We start from the raw sequence: 21,937 nt of genomic DNA, 5'->3' as shown, positions 1-21,937 counted from the left end.
ATAAGTACTGGAAGGATTAAGATTTTTTATTAAAAATTATTTACAAATCTGTTTGACTTTCTGGCACCAGTTGATTTTTTAAGAACAATGTTTTTCAGTGGAGTACCCCTTTTACAAAGGGCACCTTTTTTCCCCAGACTACCTGTTTTAAGAGCCATGCTCAGTAATGATTGTTCTTTAGCCTTACAATTTTAAACTGTACAGACACTAATTCTCTTTTCAATTTCATAACAAAGTGAGTACCGTATTTTTCGCCATATAAGACGCACTTTTTCTTCCCCAAAACTGGGGGGAAAAAGTCGTTGCGTCTTATACGGCGAATACACCCCTTTCGCGGCGGTCCCTGCGGCCACCAACGGCCGGGACCCGCGGCTAATACAGGACATCACCGATCGCGGTGATGCCCTGTATTAACCCTTCAGACGCGGCGATCAAAGCTGACCGCCGCGTCTGAAGGGAAAGTGACACTAACCCGGCTGTTCATTCGGACTGTTCGGGACCGCCGCCATTTCACCGCGGCGGTCCCGAACAGCCCGACTGAATAGCCGGGTTAGTGCTTACAGGACACCGGGAGGGACCTTACCTGCCTCCTCGGTGTTTTCTCCGTTGAGGGATCCCCTGTATGCAGGCGCTCTCCTTCCTCGTCATCACGTCGTCGTGTACGTGCGTCGGCGTGCGTAACGACGTGATGACGGCGACGGAGAGCGAGGATACCCGGCCGGCAGCAGAGACGTTCCAGAGAGATGGAGACACGGCGACAGCAATGGAGCGACATCCAGGGCAGCAGTGACGGGTCCGGAGCAGCGGGGACACGTGAGTATTACCTCCTATGCAGTGGTCTTCAATCTGCGGACCTCCAGATGTTGCAAAACTACAACTCCCAGCATGCCCGGACAGCCAACGGCTGTCCGGGCATGCTGGGAGTTGTAGTTTTGCAACATCTGGAGGTCCGCAGGTTGAAGACCACTATTGGGTTCAAAATCTTTATTTTTTTAGATTTTGCCCCTAAAAATTGGGTGCGTCTTATACGCCGGTGCGTCCTATAGGACGAAAAATACGGTAGTTTAATTACAAAAACAGATCTGCTATCTATCAATATTTTTCACACAGTTTGCAAAAAACAGTTTTTTGGAATAAAAATGGCCCACAAAGTGTGAAAAAAAACTTCCAAAAAATATTTTAGGATAAAAAAAACACTGACATTTTTCATGCAAAAAAATTGGCTAAAAATTCTGCCTGTCTTTCTGTATTTTTTTTTATTTTTTTTAGCTTTTTTCTCAAACTTTTTTTTATTTTTTAGCTTTTTTCTCAAACTTTTTTTTTTTTTTTTTTTTGCTACAGCAAATGCTTTTACACAACTTGCACAAAGCCAGCCATTGATAAGATGAAATTGGCCTAGAAAAGTGGAGGAGCTGTACTTTGTGGGACTTTGTTTTAAAATTTTAAATTGATGGCCATAAATTTATTATTATTATCAGCTGTTTTTCCGTAAGTTTAAACTGCCTGCATGTGAACATAGCTTTATACTTGCAGTAAGATAGATATATCAGACATGAATCAATATTGAGTAATTACCATGGACAGTTATGTCACTGTGTGCCATGGAGACATAAGGGTGTAATAGCAATAGTGGTTAAAATAGTAAAAAATTAAATAAATAAAAAAAATATATATATATCACATATACAAATAGTTGCGGCTCTTACACTGCTCAAAAAAAATAAAGGGAACACTTAAACAACACAATGTAACTCCAATTCAATCACACTTCTGTGAAATCACACTGTCCACTCAGGAAGCAACTCTGATTGACAATCAATTTCACATGCTGTTAGCAAGACACCCCCAATAACGGAGTGGTTCTGCAGGTGGTGACCACAGACCACTTCTCAGTTCCTATGCTTCCTGGCTGATGTTTTGGTCACTTTGGAATGCTGGCAGTGCTTTCACCCTAGTGGTAGCATGATACTGAGTCTACGACCCACACAAGCTGCTCAGGTAGTGCAGCTCATCCAGGATGGCACATCAATGCGAGCTGTGGCAAGAAGGTTTGCTGTGTCTGTCAGTGTAGTGTCCAGAGCATGGAGGCACTACCAGGAGACAGGCCAGTACATCAGGAGACGTGGAGGAGGCCGTAGAAGGGCAACAATCCCAGCAGCAGGGCCGCTACCTCCGCCTTTGTGCAAGGGGGAGCACTGCCAGTGCCCTGCAAAATGACCTCCAGCAGGCCATAAATGTGGATGTGTCCACTCAAATGGTCACAAACAGACTCCATGAGGGTGGTATGAGTGCCCGATGTCCACAGGTGGGGGTTGTGCTTACAGCCCAGCAAATGCAACGTGTAACAGACATGACAGAGTCTGGAGATGCCATGGAGAACATTCTGCTGCCTGCAACATCCTCCAGCATGACCGATTTGGTGGTGGGTCAGTAATGGTGTGGGTTGGCATTTCTTTGAGTGGCCACACAGCCCTCCATGTGCTTGCCAGAGGTAGCCTGACTGCCATTAGGTACCGAGATGAGATCCTCAGACCCCTTGTGAGACCATATGCTGGTGCGGCCCCTGGTTCCTCCTAATGCAAGACAATGCTAGACCTCATGTGGCTGGAGTGTGTCACAGTTCCTGCAAGAGGAAGGCATTGATGCTATGGACTGGCCCGCCCGTTCCCCAGACCTGAATCCGATTGAGCACATCTGGGACATCATGTCTCGCTCCATCCACCATCGCCACGTTGCACCACAGACTGTCCAGGAGTTGGCTCATCAGGAGCATGCCCAGGCATTGTAGGGAGGTCATACTGACATGTGGAGGCCACACACAGTACTGAGCCTCATTTGACTTGCTTTAGGGACATTATATCAAAGTTGGATCAGCCTGTAGTGTGGTTTTCCACTTTGATTTTGAGTGTGACTCCATATCCAGAACTCCATGGGTTGATAAATTTGATTTCTATTGATCATTTTTGTGTGATTTTGTTGTCAGCGCATTCAACTATGTAAAGACGAAAGTATTTCATACGATTAGTTCATTCATTCAGATCTAGGATGTGTTATCTTAGTTTTTCCTTTATTTTTTTGAGCAGTGTATTTCCACATTAGGTCCCTTTCATGGAAATGCAGTGTACCATAAAAGTGAGACAGCCAGCGATTAGGTCTGTAAAATTGAGTAGTAGTAAATTTGTTCTGCTGTTCAAAAATAGAATGGTAATCTTCACTTAGATTCCACATCTCTATAAAGGACACACACAGAGTCTCAGTGAATACATAACAAAGATGCGGCTTTCCTTTATCCGCTCAGGAGATGAATGAATAAAGTATTCAGGGCTTAAATCTTATTAAAATTGTTTGCCATATCTTTGCTTTCAATATACATGACATGACCTAATAGAATAACTTGCAGAATCCTGGAACCCTTCCAGCACTTTCCTCTGTCTTCTGTTTCCTTAGTGCCCCTGGTCTCCAAGATCTGCCCTAGTGACACGTACAAGGTTTGGAAAAGTGGGCAGAACCTGCGTGTGGACACAACACTACTTGGGTTTGATCACATGACTTGGCAACGAGGGAACCGTAGTTTTATTTTTAGGGGACAAGGTGAGGATTCTTACGTGTTTGCATTTGCGTGATACCATTGCATTTTTCTGCAGTTTCTAAACGTAGACTTAACTATACATTCACAGACACCAGCGCCGTGGTCATGGAAATCGATCATGACAGAAGAGTTGTCTTCTCTGAAACTCTGACTTTAGGTTCCCAGGACCATGAAGTTCTGCTGGCTGCTGTGCAGCCCACTGAAGAACAGGCCATGAGTCGCCTGACAGCCCCTGTGGTCACTACTCAGTTAGATACCAAGAACATTGCCTTTGAGAGGTGAGAAGGGAGAAGGGTATAGTAACAGTTGTAACATCAAAAAATTGTATCTACTAAGAATGTTATTATGTATAACAACATCAAGGGGTTTTCTGGGCTGATATGATTAATGATCTTTCTATAGGATAGGCCATCTGTCGCTGATCATCGGGGTGCTGACACTGGAAGCAGTTGACACAGTGGTTGTATAGCGTTACGGCACTGCAGCTCCCATAAACTTGAATGGGAAATGAGCCGCAGTTACATGATGCCACCACTACACAATGAATGGAGCCAACTACTTCAGTGCCCTGCTTACTGTGTAGTGCGGGCACCAAACAGCTAATCATCTTAGTGGCGATGTTACCAGCGATTTGCAGTTTCAGGAAGTGCAGCACACTTAGGGAGGTAAGTAGAGGCTTTTTGAAGTGCAGCACACTTAGGGAGGTAAGTAGAGGCTTTTTGAAGTGCAGCACACTTAGGGAGGTAAGTAGAGGCTTTTTGAAGTGCAGCACACTTAGGGAGGTAATAGAGGCTTTTTGAAGTGCAGCACACTTAGGGAGGAAATAGAGGCTTTTTGATAAATCTTTTTATACATTTCAAGCACATTTCTTTAAAAAAAAAAAAAAAGTTTTTGCTTGATAACCCCTTTAAGTAGCACCTCCTAGCATAATAAATGGTCAGGTAGAAATCTCCCATACAAAAGCAAACAAACGCACATATACAATAAAACATACAGGTATATCATGAAGATCACATGGGCACAAGAGCTGTACCCATGTAATCCACAATAGGAACTCAGTGGTTGTAGAAAGACGAAATTAGAGGTTTTGCCCCCATTGCATCTCTTAGATACCAAGGTTAATAGCCTAAGAAAGCCCCTCCACCCCACCATGCCTGCCATGGCTGAATGCCTATTGGGATGTATCATTGGGATTACCTAACAAGTTTACACTGGCAGGCATAATCATTTGGTACGGTGAGTATAACAAAGCCTTGTGAAGTTCCCCTGTGAGGGGAGAAGAAAAAAAAAAAATTCCTAAGTGTTAAATAAGTTTAAAAACAAACACCTATATGGGATCACCATGATTATAATGACCCAGTGTTTAAAAGTTATAGGGGAGATTCGTCAAGAGGAAAAGTTCACCAGTTGCCCATAGAAACCAATCAGATCGCTTCTTTCATTTTCCGATTTTTAAGAATTAAAGAAGCAATCTGATTGGTTTCTGTGGGCAGCTGGTCAACTTTTCCTCTACACAGGTTTTGATAAATCTCTCATTAAAATTACAATAAAACCAATGACAGTGTTAAAAAGCTAACATTAGTAAATTAGTAAACAAAAAATCTGCAGCATTTATTCCCATGGGAACGTATCCTAAAAGAAGGCAAATTCAGTCTTGGTGTCTATGGCCGCATGAACAGTAAGTAGGCTCTGCTGATAATAATGGTATACTATTGGAGACTTACAGTTTGCGCAATATCCTACAATATTCTTAAAAACGACTTTAAAGGGATTCTGTGTGCGCTATATAAAGAGTTATTATTATTTATTATCAATGTCGCCCACTCTACTTCAGGTCACACTATTGACAATGTTATGGACATTCTGCTGCAGGAGAGTTCCATTGATTTAAAGGGGTATTCCAGGCAAAACCTTTTTTTATATATATCAACCGGCTCCAGAAAGTTAAACAGATTTGTAAATTACTTCTATTAAAAAATCTTAATCCTTCCAATAGTTATTAGCTTCTGAAGTTTTCTGTCTAACTGCTCAATGATGATGTCACGTCCCAGGAGCTGTGCATGATGGGAGAATATCCCCATAGGAACTGCACAGCTCCCGGGACGTGAGTCATCAGAGAGCAGTTAGACGGAAAACAACAACTCAACTTCAGAAGCTAATAACTATTGGAAGGATTAATATTTTTTTAATAGAAGTAATTTACAAATCTGTTTAACTTTCCGGAGCCAGTTGATACATAAAAAAATGTTTTGGCCTAGAATACCCCTTTAAATGGAATTCTACTGCTTTTTGCACACTGCGGAAATCCCAATTCCAGCATCCGCAGAAATAATACACATGTCTATTCTTTCTGTGGATTCCGCTTGGAAATGCATTGCTGTCTATGAGATATTTTTAAGCGGTCCTAGCACCCACCAGATTTTTATTTCCGGGCGGACTTTTTGCACATTTTCTGCTGTGTCAACCCGGCCTTAGGGAGCTTTTTATTTAGAGATCTTTTTTTTAACCATCGGGCAACGTGTTAAAAGAGGTTGTTCAGTTCAAGTGGTTAGAAACACATCTAAAGAAAAACTTTAAATGTAAAATTTGCCAAGAAATGTTGGGTATAAAGCACTGAAGCTTAGCTACTTGGTTCCTTTCCTAGCTTTATCTGAACAGTCAGGAACACAGGCTAGCAAGACTTCAGTGCTGGAGTGACACTTTTATGTGCGGAATCTTTATTAGGATACTTGGTCTGGAATATTCCGATAATGTATGCTGCGGCAGCTTTTCTGTTGCCTCATAGATATGGTCCCGAGTCATGACTGTAAGAAGCGCATTCACGTTTTCTTTATTTTCCCATCACAGAAACAAATCAGGTATCCTCGGCTGGAGAAGCGAGAAAACTGAGGTTATCAACGGCTACGAGGCAAAGGTTAGAAGCGTAACCTGAGCAATAATCTAGATAGAGAGGAGAGGACTGGAGGTGACGGCAGCCGTGAATACTCATATGATAAATATTGGGAAAGGGTTAAAAATAAATCCCAAATAAATGCGCTGATGTGTCCATAGGAGCACCTAGTATAGTCAGCTCCACATCAGAACATATCTACTGATCCCTGCTCGGCCCTTTATTATATATGTATGCCTGTAATGTAGGGTTCATATTCATTTAAAGGGGTACTCCGCCCCTAGGGGCGGAGTACCCCTTTAAATGAGTATGAACCCTACATTACTGGCATACATATATATAGGGCTGATTAGGGATCAGTGGATATGTTCTGATCTGCAGCTGACTTTACTAGGTGCCCCTATGGATGAGATGTCTTGTCCCCCAAAAGATAGGGGATAAGATGTCTGATCGCAGGGGGGGGTCTGGCCACTGGGACCCCCCCCACTATCTCCGGGCCGGCACCCCGGCATTCTGAACATTTATGTTCAGAGCGACGTTTTCGGGGTTCCCTGTTCATGACGTCACTCCACTCCCGCTCCATCCATGTCTATGGGAGGGGGCGGGGAGGCTGTAACTGCAACTGCAGAAAATTGATATCCGCATAGACAGTAAATATAATAAACGTGCATGAAGCAAATACTTGTCTTACACCTCTGTCATTCTCTTTTCAGGTATATGGGGCTTCCAATGTAGAATTAATTACTAGAACCCGCACAGAACATTTATCAGACCAGCACAAGGGAAAGAGCAAAGGTAATGTCAAATCTCACCTAGCTTCCAAGTAGAGTTCAGATTATATCCCTAAGACATTATATGATATTATATCTTGCAGCGTATTCGGTGTGTACATTTGCCATATGCACTGAGAAATACTCCAGGCACATGTGTTATGTCAATTTCTAGATCCCTATGGGCCTAATGGATGCAAAAAATTTACTATTGGTATCTACTAGGCAGATATTTTTTACTGTATAGAACAGTGTTGCCAGCTGTACTTTCCTAAACAGTTGACCACCTAAAAAACAGCTACCGTATATCAATTTTTTTTTACAATGGTAGCCTATGGCAACTGCATGGTATAAAGTTGAATATGGTGGTCTTTAGGTTTTCCCTGTAGGTCAGAAGATTCTCCCAGCATGTGCCCTAAGCATAAAGCCAAAACAGGGCCTTACACAAGTCTTATGTGTGATTATTAAAGTTGGGGAATAAGCATTCAGAGAGCCCAATAGTAAAAGAGGCCAGTGACTTACCCTTAAAATTGGCAACATACTAAAGAGATTGCCATCCATTATCATGACTAAATCAAGTTAGCTATTTATGGACCTACAATGGGCTAAAAGTGGGAAAAACATATGCAAACTGTGTACAAAGTCACTAGTTTCCTGAACAAAGGACCCATTTTGGTTTTTCCAGTCACGGAACTGTTCTCTTCTGGTTGCAGTGTTTGGTATTGCCACTCAGGCCCATTTACTTTGATTAGCATCATGGCCCCTTTGTTCTTGTGACCATTGGAGTTTCCAGTGTGAAACCTACACAAATCACACTATGATGGCTTATTCAAGGATATGCCATCAATACTTAGAAGTATTCTTAGTTCTGTAGACTTAAAGGAGTACTCCGCCCCTAGACATCTCATCCCCTATCCAAAGGATAGGGGATAAGATGTCTGATCGCGGGGGTCCCGCACCTGGGGACCCCCGCGTTCTCAGCTGTGGAACCCCAGACATCGGGTGCATGGAGCAAACTTCTCTCTACGTGCCGGATGACTGGGGATGTAGGGTGGAGGCTCGTGACGTCACGGTCACACCCTGCTCGTGACATCACGGCCATGCCCCCTCAAGGCAAGTCTATGGTAGGGGCGTGGCAGTGACGTAATGAGTCTCCAGCGCTGCGCCCGACGCTCTAAATGAACACCGCGTGCCGCAGGGAGATCCCCAGTGGTGGGACCCCAGCGATCAGACATCTTATCCCCTATCTTTTGAATAGGGGATAAGATGTCTAGGGGCAGAGTACCCCTTTTAGCAGTTAAAGTACCAAATGAACACATCAGAATAATATTACCAACTTGTTCACTCATCTTGGGTCAACTAGACGACAATTCTCTCTAATAATACCTACAATACTAGGACATATCATTGTGAGGTGGTCTCTTGTCCTCCTCAGATGGCACATCTCTCTTATAGAAAGGCTCATAGAAATCCCTTCTTGCTTCCTTTTTCTGTGTGTCTTTGGCTAAATATTCTGGAATGGTTTACCTATAGGTGACACTAAGAAACCAAAAGGCTATGAAAAGGAAGCGTAATAACATAACATTTTCCATCTAAGAGGACATATGTACTTAAAGGTATAGATATCCTATATTTCTATTGGTTTATTGGTAGTCACTCTTAAAGGGGTTATCCACCATAAGGTGATTTTAGTATGTACCTGGCAGACAGTAATGGACATGCTTAGGAAGGATCTGCACTTGTCTTGGGGCTAAATGGCTATGTTGTGAGATTACCATAACACTGTGGCTAGCTTTTTGTGAACTGGTATTTCCTGTTTGAGTTTCTTTTTTTTTGCCTACAAATCCCATAATTAAATTTTCCTCCCTCCCACACATCAGCCACCCGACCCATTGAAGCATAAATGAGCTGCATCCATTTAAAAGACCTGTGTTTTTCAATCAGGGTGCCTACAGCTGTTGCATTAGTTGCAGATTGATCTCTCTCCCACCATTCAATCACAGGCTCCCTGTCATCAGCTGACTAGTGATGTCAGGTCTCGGACGAATTGAACCCTGGGAAAAATCTGAGACAACAGTCATTTTGTATGCTGTTAAAAATAAATATTGGGGCGATAATCACGTAAGAATTGTGAGAAAACCGTCACACACAGGTACAGACACTATACTATGAACTACACTAACTTTACAGGCCCTGTAGCATAGTCAAATGAAAAAAATTCCTGGAATACCCCTTTAACCCCTTAACGACCACGGACGTATGTTTACATCTGTGACCGGCTCCCGATCTGTGAAGTGTGCTCAGAAGCTGTGCGCGCATCGTATCTGCAGGGTCCCGATTGCTATCGCCAACCGGGACCCGCGGCTAATACGGGACATCGCCAATCAGGCTGATTTCCGGTATTAATCGTTTAGACGCGATCAAAGTTGATTGCGTTGTATAAAATGGGAGAAATCCATGCCGGCTAGCTCAGCGGAGCTGTTTGGGACCACTGCGTTGAAAATTGCAGCATCCCGAACAGCTGAAAGGACAGCGGCAGGCTCCCTTCCTGGCTCCATGCTGTCCGATGGGCATTTGATTGCTCCAAGCCTGAGATCCAGGTTTGAGCAAGCAAGCGCAGATAACACTGATCAATGCTATGCTATGGCAGTGCAGATCAGTGCCTGCAATCAGTGTAATGCATGTTATAGCCCCCTATGGGGGTGAGAACACTGAAAAAAACAGTGTACAAAAAGAGTTAATAAATGTGATTTAACCCCTTCTCTAATAAAGGTTTGAATCACCTCCCCTTTTCAATTAAAAATAAAACTGTATAAAAAAATAAATAAATAAACATATGTGGTATCACTGCGTGCGAAAATGTCCGAACTATAAAAATATATTGTTAATTAAACAGCATGGTCAATTGCGTATGCGCAAAATAAATTCAAAAGTCCAAAATAGCGTATTTTTGGTCACTTTTTATACCATAAAAAAGGAATAAAGAGCAATCAAAAAGTCTGTTCAAAACAAAAATGGTACCGATAAAAACTTCAGATCACGGCACAAAATATGAGCCCTCATACCGCCACATATGCGAAAAAATAAAAAAGTGATAGGGGTAAGAAGAGGACAATTTTAAACAAATACATTTTTGTGCATGTAGTTATGATTTTTTCCAGAAGTACGACAAAATCAAACCTATATAAGTAGGGTATCATTTTAACCGTATGGACCTACAGAATAAAAATAAGGTAGACTGCATAGAAAGGAAGCCCCTAAAAGTTACAAAATTGTGTTTTTTCTTCAATTTTGTCACACAATGATTTTTTTCCCGTTTCTCCGTGGATTTTTGGGTAAAATGACTGATGTCACTGCAAAGTAGAATTGGTGGCACAAAAAAAAAGACATCATATGGATTTTTAGGTGCAAAATTGAAAGGGTTGTGATTTTTAAAAGGTAAGGAGGAAAAAACGAAAGTGGAAAAACGATTAGTCCTTAAGGGGTTAAGATCCCTGTACAACACTGTGGAACATGGCTGAGCTTTAAATGAAAATAATATAAATTGATGCATGCATATGATAATATGCCACTACCGCAGTCCCGCAGCCTGTGTTGCATTGAAGAATGAATGACCTCTGGAGGTAGCAATTGCTACACCTGCAGGCTGTGCACGGGTACTACAGCTGTATAATGTATGAGTAGGAATAACCCTTCAGAAGGAAGAAAACTGGGTCTATAGTGCTAAATCTCTACAAAGAAAAACAGTACTTTCCAAAAACCTTGCATATTACTAAATTGTTTGCCATTGCTACCATCCCTGACTAAATTGGATCTCATTGTATATCTGCATGGACAGGCATGGGCCCCATTGACTGTGGTCTGCACAGAGTCGGCTAGGGATTTCATCTCCTTAACATAAGCGTGCATTGACTTGGACTCAGAAGACCAACATACCACACTTTTGAGTCTAAGTACAACTATACACAGTGCTTTCAGGAAGTCTTCAGACCCTTTACTTTTTCACATTTAGTTTTGTTGCGGCTTTGTGCTTAAATAAAAAATTAAAAAACATGTTTTCCTCCCGTCATTCTGCATTCAATACCCTATAATGAGAACGTGAAAACAGAATTTTTGAATTTTTTTTCAAATTTATAAAAATGGAAAAAAGCTAAAATTTCAACTGGACAAGTATTCATACCCTTTGTTACACTTGATATATAAGGTTTCAAAGTTGACAGTGTGTATTAGAGCAAAAACCAAGCCATGAGGTGGAATAAACTGAGACAGGATTGTGTGGAGGCCCAGATCTGGAGGAGGGTACTAAAAGAAACATAAAAAAGACATAAAAGACACATAAAAGCCTTTCTAGAGTTTGCGATAAAGCAGCTAAAGGACTCTCTTACTGTGAAAAACAAGATTCTCTGGTCTGATGAACTATTTGGCCTTTAATTCTAGGGGTCTGGAGGAAACCAGGTGTCGTCAGGTCGGCACTGTAGATCCAGGTGGGTGCCAGGGATAATATAAGTCTAATCGAGGTAAAGAAATCTCCGCACACCAAAACTTCTGCTGATAAAGTATTTATTTTATTCAGGCAAGGTATATATACATCAACGAAGCACGCAGGATGCAGTGGAAAAAGGCTGTAGTGGCCGGAACGCGTGCTGCGTTGATGTATATATACCTTGCCTGAATAAAATAAATACTTTATCAGCAGAAGTCTTGGTGTGTGGAGATTTCTTTACCTCGATTGGAGGAAACCAGGCACTGTTTATCACCTGCCCAATACAATCCCTACAGTGAAGATTGGTGATGGCAGCATCATGCTGTGAGGTGTTTTTCCGCAACTGGGACAGGGAGACTGGTCAGAATTGAGGGAAAGCTGAATGGGGCAAAGAACAGATATATTCTTAATGACACCCTTAGGGGTGATCATTATCTGAAGGGTATGTGTGAAAGGGACAGCTGTCGAGAATTTCAATCATATATTTAGGCGTGAATAAGGCAGGAGAGGTGTGATTACAGCCCTGGGCACAGTTACTGCACCGCCTAGGACTACTTGCTGGGGCTAATTGCTGGAAATGTACTGCACGGGATGTTTTTAAACCTTTTTTTATAAACATTGCTTGCATCATTAGTGCACATAGAGGCATGGTAGGAATGCTTATTTAAAGGGATACTCCGGTGGAAAACGTTATATTTTTATTTATTTTTATTTTTTTAAATCTACTGGTGCCAGGAAGTTAAACAGATTTGTAAATTACTTCTATTAAAAAATCTTAATCCTTCCAGTACTTATTAGCTGAAGAGGAAATTATTTTCTTTTTGGAACACAGAGCTCTCTGCTGACATCACGAGCACAGTGCTTTCTGCTGATATCGCTGTCCATTTTAAGAACTGTCCAGAGTAGGAGAAAATCCCCATAGCAAACATATGCTGCGCTGGACAGTTCCTAAAATGGACAGAGTTGTCAGCAGAGAGCACTGTGCTCATGATGTTAGCAGAGAGCACTGTTCCAAAAAGAAAATAATTTCCTCTGTAGTATTCAGCAGCTAATAAATACTGGGAGGATTAAGATTTTTTAATACAAGTAATTTACAAATCTGATTAGGTGACCTTCTGGCCCCAGTTGATTAAAACAAATTCTGGCATGTGAACATAGCCTTATTGCTCATAGCTCATCTTGACTGAGCATCTCTATCTCAAGCTGAATCTTTCACTGGATATAATCTGATCTGCTGGTTTGTCTTTGGTAACAGACAATGCAGTATAATGTGACAGTCCTTAAAATCCGTTAGAAGAAATTATGAAGGTGCTTTGTATAGGACATGAGATGCTGTATTTTAGTCACATTCGTAGGTAGAAAAATCACTATTCCCTTTCCCATATGTGACATTACTTCTCAATTTTCCTTCCAGGTAGTAAAACGCCTTTACAGTCATTCCTGGGGATAGCAGAGCAGCACGTAGGACCAAACAATGGGGTGAGTATTACTGTGTGATTGCTGTAGCCTTGATAGCAGCGTCTGAGTCTTCTCTGTCCTTGTTTCCACTGGGTGACTGTACTTAAAAAGGATTGTATGAGCTGTCTCTGTGAAATAAGGATTTACTGCAAATCAATACCTGGTGTGGCAGAATGTGCTCATAGCAGCCTTCTGTCTGATGGTTATCAATAATTGTATCCTGAAGACCTAAAATTACCTCCAGATGAAGATAGAGACGTCGCTGCTACGCTTACAGGTGAATTGATGGGTAGCGAAGGAACAAGCATGCTGCTTTCTCTCATATGTTGTTTAATGACCTGAAAGAAAAATATATTGTACAAAAAAAAGAGAATCTCTGTAGGTAAGGTCTGTTAACAAACCTTTTTAGAGATTTTTCATGAAATATTTATATTGTTTGAATATAGCTAAGCAGCTTGTTATAGTGCAGCTACAATAGGTCTTTGAATATTGCGCATGGACATTCAGACAAAAAGGTAAAACCAGAAGCACACAGCATTGTTGTTATTCCAAAACTATTGACTAGGATCTGTCTACAGAATTAGGATTGGGACTGGAAAAAGGGATTATCAGTAGTTAAAGGGGTACTCTGGTGGGTGGAAAAAAAAAACTGCACAACTTCCTGTGGTGGCATAGAGCATCTGATAAGTACTGAAAGGATTAGAATTATTAAATAGAAGTAATTTACAAATCTGTATAATTTTCAGGCAGCAATTGTTTTTCCACCGGAGTACCACTTTTAGCAGGAGTAAACATAAACCCATGGCTTGATCAGGCTTCTTTTTCAGGATCTGGGCATAAATTTTTCTTTTCCGTAGTCATTTTCAGTGCTCAGAAATAGCACCATTTGTTCATATGTAAATGAGACTCAAGTGCCTAGGGGGTGTTCCCCAGCACAGCAAGACCCCAGAGTTAGCCAACCCATCTCCCCTTTTTTATCACCTGGGTGCCTGCTTGCATGCACCTAACCTCCTTTTGATTGACAGCCTTTAGGCTGTCTTCTTCTTTACTCTCCCCATTAAAAGAAGTCAAAATAATAAACAGGACTGTACGGAGATCAGGGAAACAGGTCAGGACATGAAAGGTAAACAGGTAAGAACAAACAAACAGGGAACCAAGGTAATATATAACAGCAGGCAAAGAAGTAACAAACAGGTATAAGGAAGATATAATAGCAGGTACATAAAGTACTGACCAACAGGTTCAGGACCAAAGTAATACAAACAGGTTTCCAGGAAGATAAATTGGCAGGTTTACCAGGAATGAAGATGAGTGAACAGGTAACTGAAATCAGGACATTATACAGAAAAATAACATGATCAGGATCAAACAAGTCTAAACAGAGGTACAACACACAAGGCCAGGGACAAGCAAGAAAGCAATGGATCAGGACTTATACTGTGGTGAAGTATAAAACACAGAAAGGTCAGAATACAGGTCAGAATACAGGTTTAGATAACAGACACAAACTAGACAGGATAAAACCGATTATAAATACAGACAGATCACAAGACAGACAGTATAAGGCTAAAAACTAGATAAACAGGTCGGAACTGCAAAGCCATGGCAAAATCAAACTATCAAGTCAGATCTGAAACAGGCAAGACTAAAAATCAGGACAATGAAGCAAATTAAGAGCCATGCCAGAAAGCTGAGGAGGAATCTAAATACCTAAGCAGCTGATTGGCCCGGGCCTGTAACTCCTAACTAAGAGCGCATGCATAGTCTGGCAAGGTGCGATTGTTACAGGCATTCTTGGAATCCTGCTAGGAAGCCACTTTCTAGCTATTGACTTATTTTTACCACTGTTTAGCTGCTGTCAGATCCATTCTAAAACTTAAGATAACCCCTTTAGATTTTTTCTAGTGACAATATTGATGTTTCTGCAACAGGATCATAGTCACATAGTCACCAGTTTTGAAATGACAAAAGTCCTGATGAGAAGCTCTCTAGCCATGGGCTTATATTTATCCTTGTCTAGCTGCTGACAGGTCTGCTTTAAAGGGGGTTGTTTGGGCAAAAAAAATTCAGGGACAGAATGTGACATGCCTGCTCAGCCAATCAGTGACTAAGGCAAAACCGCTGTGGCCAATGATTGGATGAGCCAACGTGTGACGTCATGGCCCCAAACCCAGAAGCACTAAACAGCAGGCATCGGAGCTTTATTATACTAGTGGCTGCGTGGGAGACAGAAAGGTAGGATTTTTTTTTTTTTACTTACCTCCCCACTGACCTGGTTTAAAAAAAATAAAAAAAATTGTGCCCAGACAACCCCTATGACTAGATGATAACTAGCTGATCAGTCAGGGTCCCACCACTGGGACTCCCATTAGTCATGAGAAAAGAGGCCACTCATCCCCTAAAAATAATAGGGCAACAGTTTGCATTATTGGCCACCTCTCAAATCACCCTTTATTGGACTTCCTTTCAAAAATACAAGTCACCATATTGGGGCATACTATCATTTCTGCCCTCATCCACAGCTCATAAACCTTCCCCACTCATGCCTTCCCCTTTCCCCTCTGCTCAAACAAAGTTACAAGATTAGGATTTTTCACATTCATACTTTGTTTCTTTCTACCGGGGTTTGAGTGTTTTTACCGAGAATAATAACATAATCCGCAGCAATATTCTTTCTCTCATAAACAGTGATAGAACAGGACACAGTGCAAGTGGGAAGAGAATATTTTGGAACTCATTATACTATAGGTTAATAGAATCTGTCAAGATGTGTTTGGATCTTTTTGATAAGGGATCTGTCATATTGGTCACTGGTCATTAAGGTAGTGTGAACAGAGCCAAACATTAGCATTCATTTCCATCAATAAAATATCTCTTGGTGCCCTGGGAATGTATGCTTGATAAGGGATATTAGATTGAAATGCATAGTGATCGATATATTTTCGAACACATTGCCCTCTGTCCTTTTGAATAGACACATCCTTCAGTTACTAAGAGAAGATCCATTAGCCTTCACTTGTCTTTCTAGGCTTTGAGTAACACATCATACAACGTCTAACTCTAAATTGAAACACAATTTGCTTTTCTTAATACATTCAGTGATTTAATTGTAGAAATGCCTGGCAAACCTCCATTGCCATCTGCTGATCCTGTGCCAGCCTACTGTACCACTGACAGAGTTCTATAGTCAATCATGTTGAAAAGTATTTAATTTTATATGATAAAGTATAATTGACTTGATATTGCCAATCTACATGTTTGCCAATACAGCTCTCACTTCTATCACAGTGAATTGTCAGAAATAACAAACCCGCTTAAATGACAGAATAGGAAAATTACCCATCACCTCAGACGTCTCTGGGATCGCGGCTCACTTGCACCATTATTCTTCTCATTTTCATAAACATATGCTCCATCAATATGTCTTCTGTCTCAGTTTGTTCCATATGCTGAGCAGCGGAGTACCCCTTTAAGGCTGCCTGGAAGACAGAGCACTTCAGTATGATGGGGCCCCCAAATAACACCTCCAAGACATTCCCCCTCCCCTCCCACTGAGACTTGTTGCCGGCTAGCAGGGGTGGACTGACAACTCATTGGGCCCCCCATGCATCCACACCCATATAGATGTCCTGCCCACATACAATAAATACATTTTTCAATTCATAACGAAAAATTCATAATGAAAATATAGCAAAATAACGCAATTTTGCTAAGTTTTTGGGGGTGTAGGTAAGTTTCTACGCATTATATTTTACAGTTAAAATTACACATTATCTTCATTCTGTAGGTCCTTATGATTACAACGATACTCAATTAACCCCTTAACCCCTACAGGACCCATGACGTAACGTTACGTCCCGACACCCTGGGTCTTAAGGACCAAGGACGTACAGTTACGTCATGGGCAGTTCTGGTCCCCGCTGTGCGCCGGGCGGGGATCGGACCGGGATGCCTGCTGAAATCATTCAGCAGGCATCCCGTGCAAATGCCCAGGGGGGTCATCAGACCGCCCCCCCCCCCCCCCCCATGTCGGCGATCGTGGCAAATCGCAAGTGAATTCACACTTGCGATTTGCGCAATTCCGGGTCATTACGGGTCTATAGTGACCCGGTGACCCGGAATGTAAGGGGGATCGCGGGTGTCTAAGACACCCAGGATCCCCCTGAAGCGATAGGAGTGAGGGTGCCACCCCTCCTATCCCTGCTATTGGTGGTCTAGACGCGACCACCAATAGCAGATCGGGGGCGGAGGGGTTTACTTTCGTTTTCCCCGTCCTACCCTCCCACAATAGGCGGGGCAGGACGAGGAAACAACGGGGACCGGCACCGAAGATCCACTTACCGATCCGGGCGGGCGACGGAGGCTGCAGGCGATGGAGATCGGCGGGCGGCGATGACGTGCAGCTGGATCCGACGGAAGCTGGTGAGTTGCCTAGCAACATCTGGAGGGTACAGTTTGAGACCATTATACAGTGGTCTCTAACTGTAGCCCTCCAGATGTTGCAAAACTACAACTCCCAGCATGCCCAGACAGCTGTTTGGGCATGCTGGAATATGTAGTTTTGCAACAGCTGGAGGGCTACAGTTTGAGACCACTATATAGTGGTCCCTAAACTGTAGCCCTCCAGATCTTGCAAAACTACAACTCCTAGCATGCCCAAACAACTGTTTGCTGTCAGGGCATGCTGGGAATTGTAGTTTGGAAACAGCTGGAGGACCACAGTTTGGAGATCACTTTGCAGTGTTCTCTAAAACTGTAGCCCTCCAGATGTTGCAAAACTGCAAATCCCAGCATGTCCAAACAGCAATCAGCTGTCTCGGCATGCTGGGAGTTGTAGTTGCGTACCTCCAGCTATTGCATAACTACATGTCCCAGCATGCCCTTCGGCGATCAGTACATGCTGGGAGTTGTAGTTTTGCAACAGCTGGAGGCAGACTGGTTGGAAAATACTGAGTTAGGTAACAGAACCTAACTGAAGCTCCCAGCATGCACGGTCTGTCAGTACATGCTGGAAGTTGTAGTTTTGAAACAGCTGGAGGTTTGCCCCCCCCATGTGAACGCACAGGGTACATTCATACAGGCAGGTTTACAGTAAGTTTCCTGCTTCAAGTTTGGGCTGCGTCAAATTTTTCGCCGCAGCTCAAACTCCTAGCGAGAAACTCACCGTAACACGCCAGTGTGAATGTACCCTAAAAACACTACACTAACACATAATAAAGAGTAAAACACTACATATACACCCCTCACACTGTCCCCCCCTCCCCCAATAAATGAAAACTGTATTGTATGGCAGTGTTTCCAAAGCGGAGCCTCCGGCTGTTGCAAAATAACAACTCCCAGCATTTCCAGACAGCCACTGACTGTCCAGGCATGCTGGGAATTTAGCAACAGCTGGAGGCACCCTGTTTGGGAATCACTGGCGTAGAATACCCCTATGTCCACCCTATGCAATCCCTAATTTAGTCCTCAAATGCGCATTGAGCTCTCTCACTTCGGAGCCCTGTCGTATTTCAAGGAAACAGTTTAGGGCCAGATATGGGGTATCTGCGTACTCGGGAGAAATTGCACTACAAATTTTGGGGGCTTTTTCTCCTTTTGCCCCTTATGAAAAGGAAAAGTTGGGGCTACACCAGCTTGTTAGTGTAAAAAAATAAAAAATTTTACACTAACATGCTGGTGTTGCCCTATACTTTTTATTTTCACAAGCATTAAAAGGAAAAAAAGACCCCCAAAATTTGTAACGCAATTTCTCCTGAGTACAGAAATACCCCATATGTGGGCGTAAAATGCTCTGCGGGCGCACTACAAGGCTCAGGAGTGGGAGCGCACCATGTACATTTGAGGCCTAAATTGGTGATTTGCACAGGGGTGGCTGATTTTACAGTGGTTCTGACATAAACGCAAAAAAATAAATACCCACATGTGATCCCATTTTGGAAACTACACCCCTCACGTAATGTAATAAGGGGTACAGTGAGCATTTACGCCCTACAGGTGTCTGACAGATTTTTGGAACAGTGGTCCGTGAAAATTAAAACATTTTATTTTTCCGTATACACTGTATACAAGGCTATATGAGCCATACATATGTGCCATGATCTGTAGTTTTTAGCAGTATCATTTTTGTTTAGATGGGAATTTTTGACTGACATCACCCCCAACATATATCACTCCCAGACATCACCACTGAGTGCTCAGATATCACTCCCAGACATCACCACTGAGTGCTCCGATATCACCCCCAGACATTACCACTGAGTGCTCAGATATCACTCCAAGACATCACCACTGAGTGCTCAGATATCACTCCCAGACATCACCACTGAGTGCTCAGATATCACTCCCAGACATCACCACTGAGTGCTCAGATATCACTCCCAGACATCACCACTGAGTGCTCAGATATCACTCCAAGACATCACCACTGAGTGCTCAGATATTACTCCCTGACTTCACTGGTGACATCACCCCCAATATCACGACTAAGTGCTCACTGACATCATCCCCCAACAAGTAATGTGATGTATGTACATAGTGAGCCTACTAGAAGAATAGTGAGTACAGCTCTGGGGTATAATACAGGATATACCTCAGGATCAGTACAGGATAAGTAATGTAATGTATGTATACAGTGACCCCACCAGCAGAATAGTGAGTACAGTACTGGGGTATAATACAGGATATAACTCAGGATAAGTAATGTAATGTATGTACACAGTGACTCCACCAGCAGAATAGTGAGTACAGCTCTAGAGTATAATACAGGATATAACTCAGGATCAGTACAGAATAAGTAATGTAATGTATGTACACAGTGACCCCACCAGCAGAATAGTGAGTCCAGCTCTGATGTCTGGCCACTAGAGGGAGCATCTTCCTGTGAGTCTGCTGAGTGTGGTGTGTGGGTCATTTGGTGAATTGTTTGGTGTGTGTGCTCTGAGCTCTGCATCTGAACATCTGTGCCGGACAACGTTCTTCCTTCCCCAGAGAGAGAGCGTGTGTTCGGGCATGAGCGAGGAGAGGAGAACCAGGAGAATCAGGTCCGCGGGGGGCAGGGGGAGCCAGCGACCTGTTGTGGAAGGACCAGCTTCAGGATCTGCATCAGAGGTCTCTGGGTTGAGGTGCTCTGCCAGGAGGTGCAGCGATGCATCTCCAGCCCCCCCTGAACCCGTAGAGACAAAGAGCAGCCGCAAGGCTCGCCCTGCAAGTTGTGGGACTACAGGTACAAGAAGTTCCGGAAGCACAGGTACTGTGACAACAGGGCCTGACAATGTGGACTGTGATACTCCTCCTGGAGCAAAGCTAAATGCCCACGGAGGTGTGGAGGAGGATTGGGGAATGCAAGGGCCCAGGTGCCTGGAGTCACCTATAGCTCCCGGGTGGTAGAATACATCTGTGGGTATGAGGAAGCAAGGAGCAGCTTGTATAGGCTCCAGGAGGAGGGACGGGAGGCAAAAGCCTTGAGGGACACTGTGTCCAAACGCAAGAAAGCTGAGCTGTCAGCCCGGATTAAACAGCTGAAAATGATATAAGGAATCTGGAGAAGAAGAGAACTTTTATTTTAGAGAACAGTTGGCCATTTAAAGAAAAAAACTTTTAAATGAAGATCGCTTTCAAACAATGGAGAGAGAGAAGCAGAGACGGCTGAGGGGGCTTCAGCCACGGGTGGAGGAGGAAGGAGACGCTGCGGAGGCCGATAATGTTGAGCTGAATCCACCTGGGGGTCTGCAACATCTGACCCCATACAGTGAGCTCCCTGCAGGGCAAGTGGCAATGTCATCTAGCCATGGCTAGATGGGATGAGAGCAGCACCAATCACCAAGGTTGATGGCCCAGATCCAGCTCCTGGAGTCCCCAGGTCGCCTCCAGGACATCACATTTGGAAATGAGTTACCAGAGGAGGCTCCTGGGGGAAGGAAAAAGAAGAAGCTAATGAAGACCAAGCTCCAGGAGCAGGTAACATTTGTATATACCCCCCTCCCTGAGCCCCCCAGACTGGCCGCAGGGACATCTCACTGTATGAACCCCATTTCTCAGCCCAGCCTGAGTTCTGCTGTGGTGCAGGAGTAGGGAGAGTATGGAGTTTAGTGTGCCGGTGAGCTCCGTCGCTGTTTGTAGTAACAGTGGTGGAGCAGACAATGTATCGGCTGTGAGGTCGGACAGTGATATTGGCCCAGCGATGGGCATTAATGGCTCTGGCACATTAGGTTGCTCCCTAACGGGAGAGGGCTTTGTGCAAGAGTCGGCTGCGGGAGCTCCGGTAGCTGTGAGCGTTGGCACTGCAGTTCCTCTGGAGCAGCGGTGTCGTCGTGAAAGAGCTGCCGGAGCTAAGATGTCTTCACCTCCCAGAAAGACTGGACTTAAACCTTTATGTTGTATTGGTGCCGATTATACGGATCAGCGGCACCCACGAGCAGAAAACTCCAGTACTGATGAGGCGGAGGGTACCAGTAAAAACAGGACTGGGGCCTCTAATAAACAGGCAAGGCAGGCTTCACAGTCCTTGTATAAGGGACCGGTGGCCTGTTCTGTGGTGGTGGCTTCAGCTCTGGTACCCAGTGATGCTGATGGTACAATTTCGGCACCAGAACACACCGGTCCAGCCAGTATGAATGAAAAGGTTAATGTTGCAATGAATGAAGGAGTGGATGTGGTGGAAAATTCATCTGCTTATAAAAAATGTGAATGGTGGTATGGGCTGTAGCACGGGTGAAGGTATGGGGAGCACATCAGCTAAAACAGGTAAT

The 21,937-nt window shown here is 43.4% G+C and overlaps 1 protein-coding gene across 6 annotated transcripts in view; it reads left to right on the top strand.

Annotated features, from left to right (window-relative positions):
• Positions 1-21,937, top strand: part of ANKRD13B (ankyrin repeat domain 13B) — a 204,761-nt gene that overhangs the window by 166,167 nt on the left and 16,657 nt on the right. For all 6 annotated transcript variants that reach the window (XM_056559011.1, XM_056559008.1, XM_056559010.1 and 3 more), the window contains exons 5-9: positions 3,448-3,591; positions 3,678-3,867; positions 6,437-6,503; positions 7,193-7,274; positions 13,147-13,211. In XM_056559011.1, coding sequence (XP_056414986.1) covers positions 3,448-3,591; positions 3,678-3,867; positions 6,437-6,503; positions 7,193-7,274; positions 13,147-13,211 — 548 coding nt within the window. The remainder of the gene's footprint in view (positions 1-3,447; positions 3,592-3,677; positions 3,868-6,436; positions 6,504-7,192; positions 7,275-13,146; positions 13,212-21,937) is intronic.

Source organism: Hyla sarda, chromosome 2 (genome assembly GCF_029499605.1).
Source record: "Hyla sarda isolate aHylSar1 chromosome 2, aHylSar1.hap1, whole genome shotgun sequence".
Classification (NCBI taxonomy): domain Eukaryota; kingdom Metazoa; phylum Chordata; class Amphibia; order Anura; family Hylidae; genus Hyla; species Hyla sarda.
The sequence above is the reverse complement of the archived record's forward strand: the minus strand, read 5'-3'. Positions and strand labels throughout refer to the sequence as shown.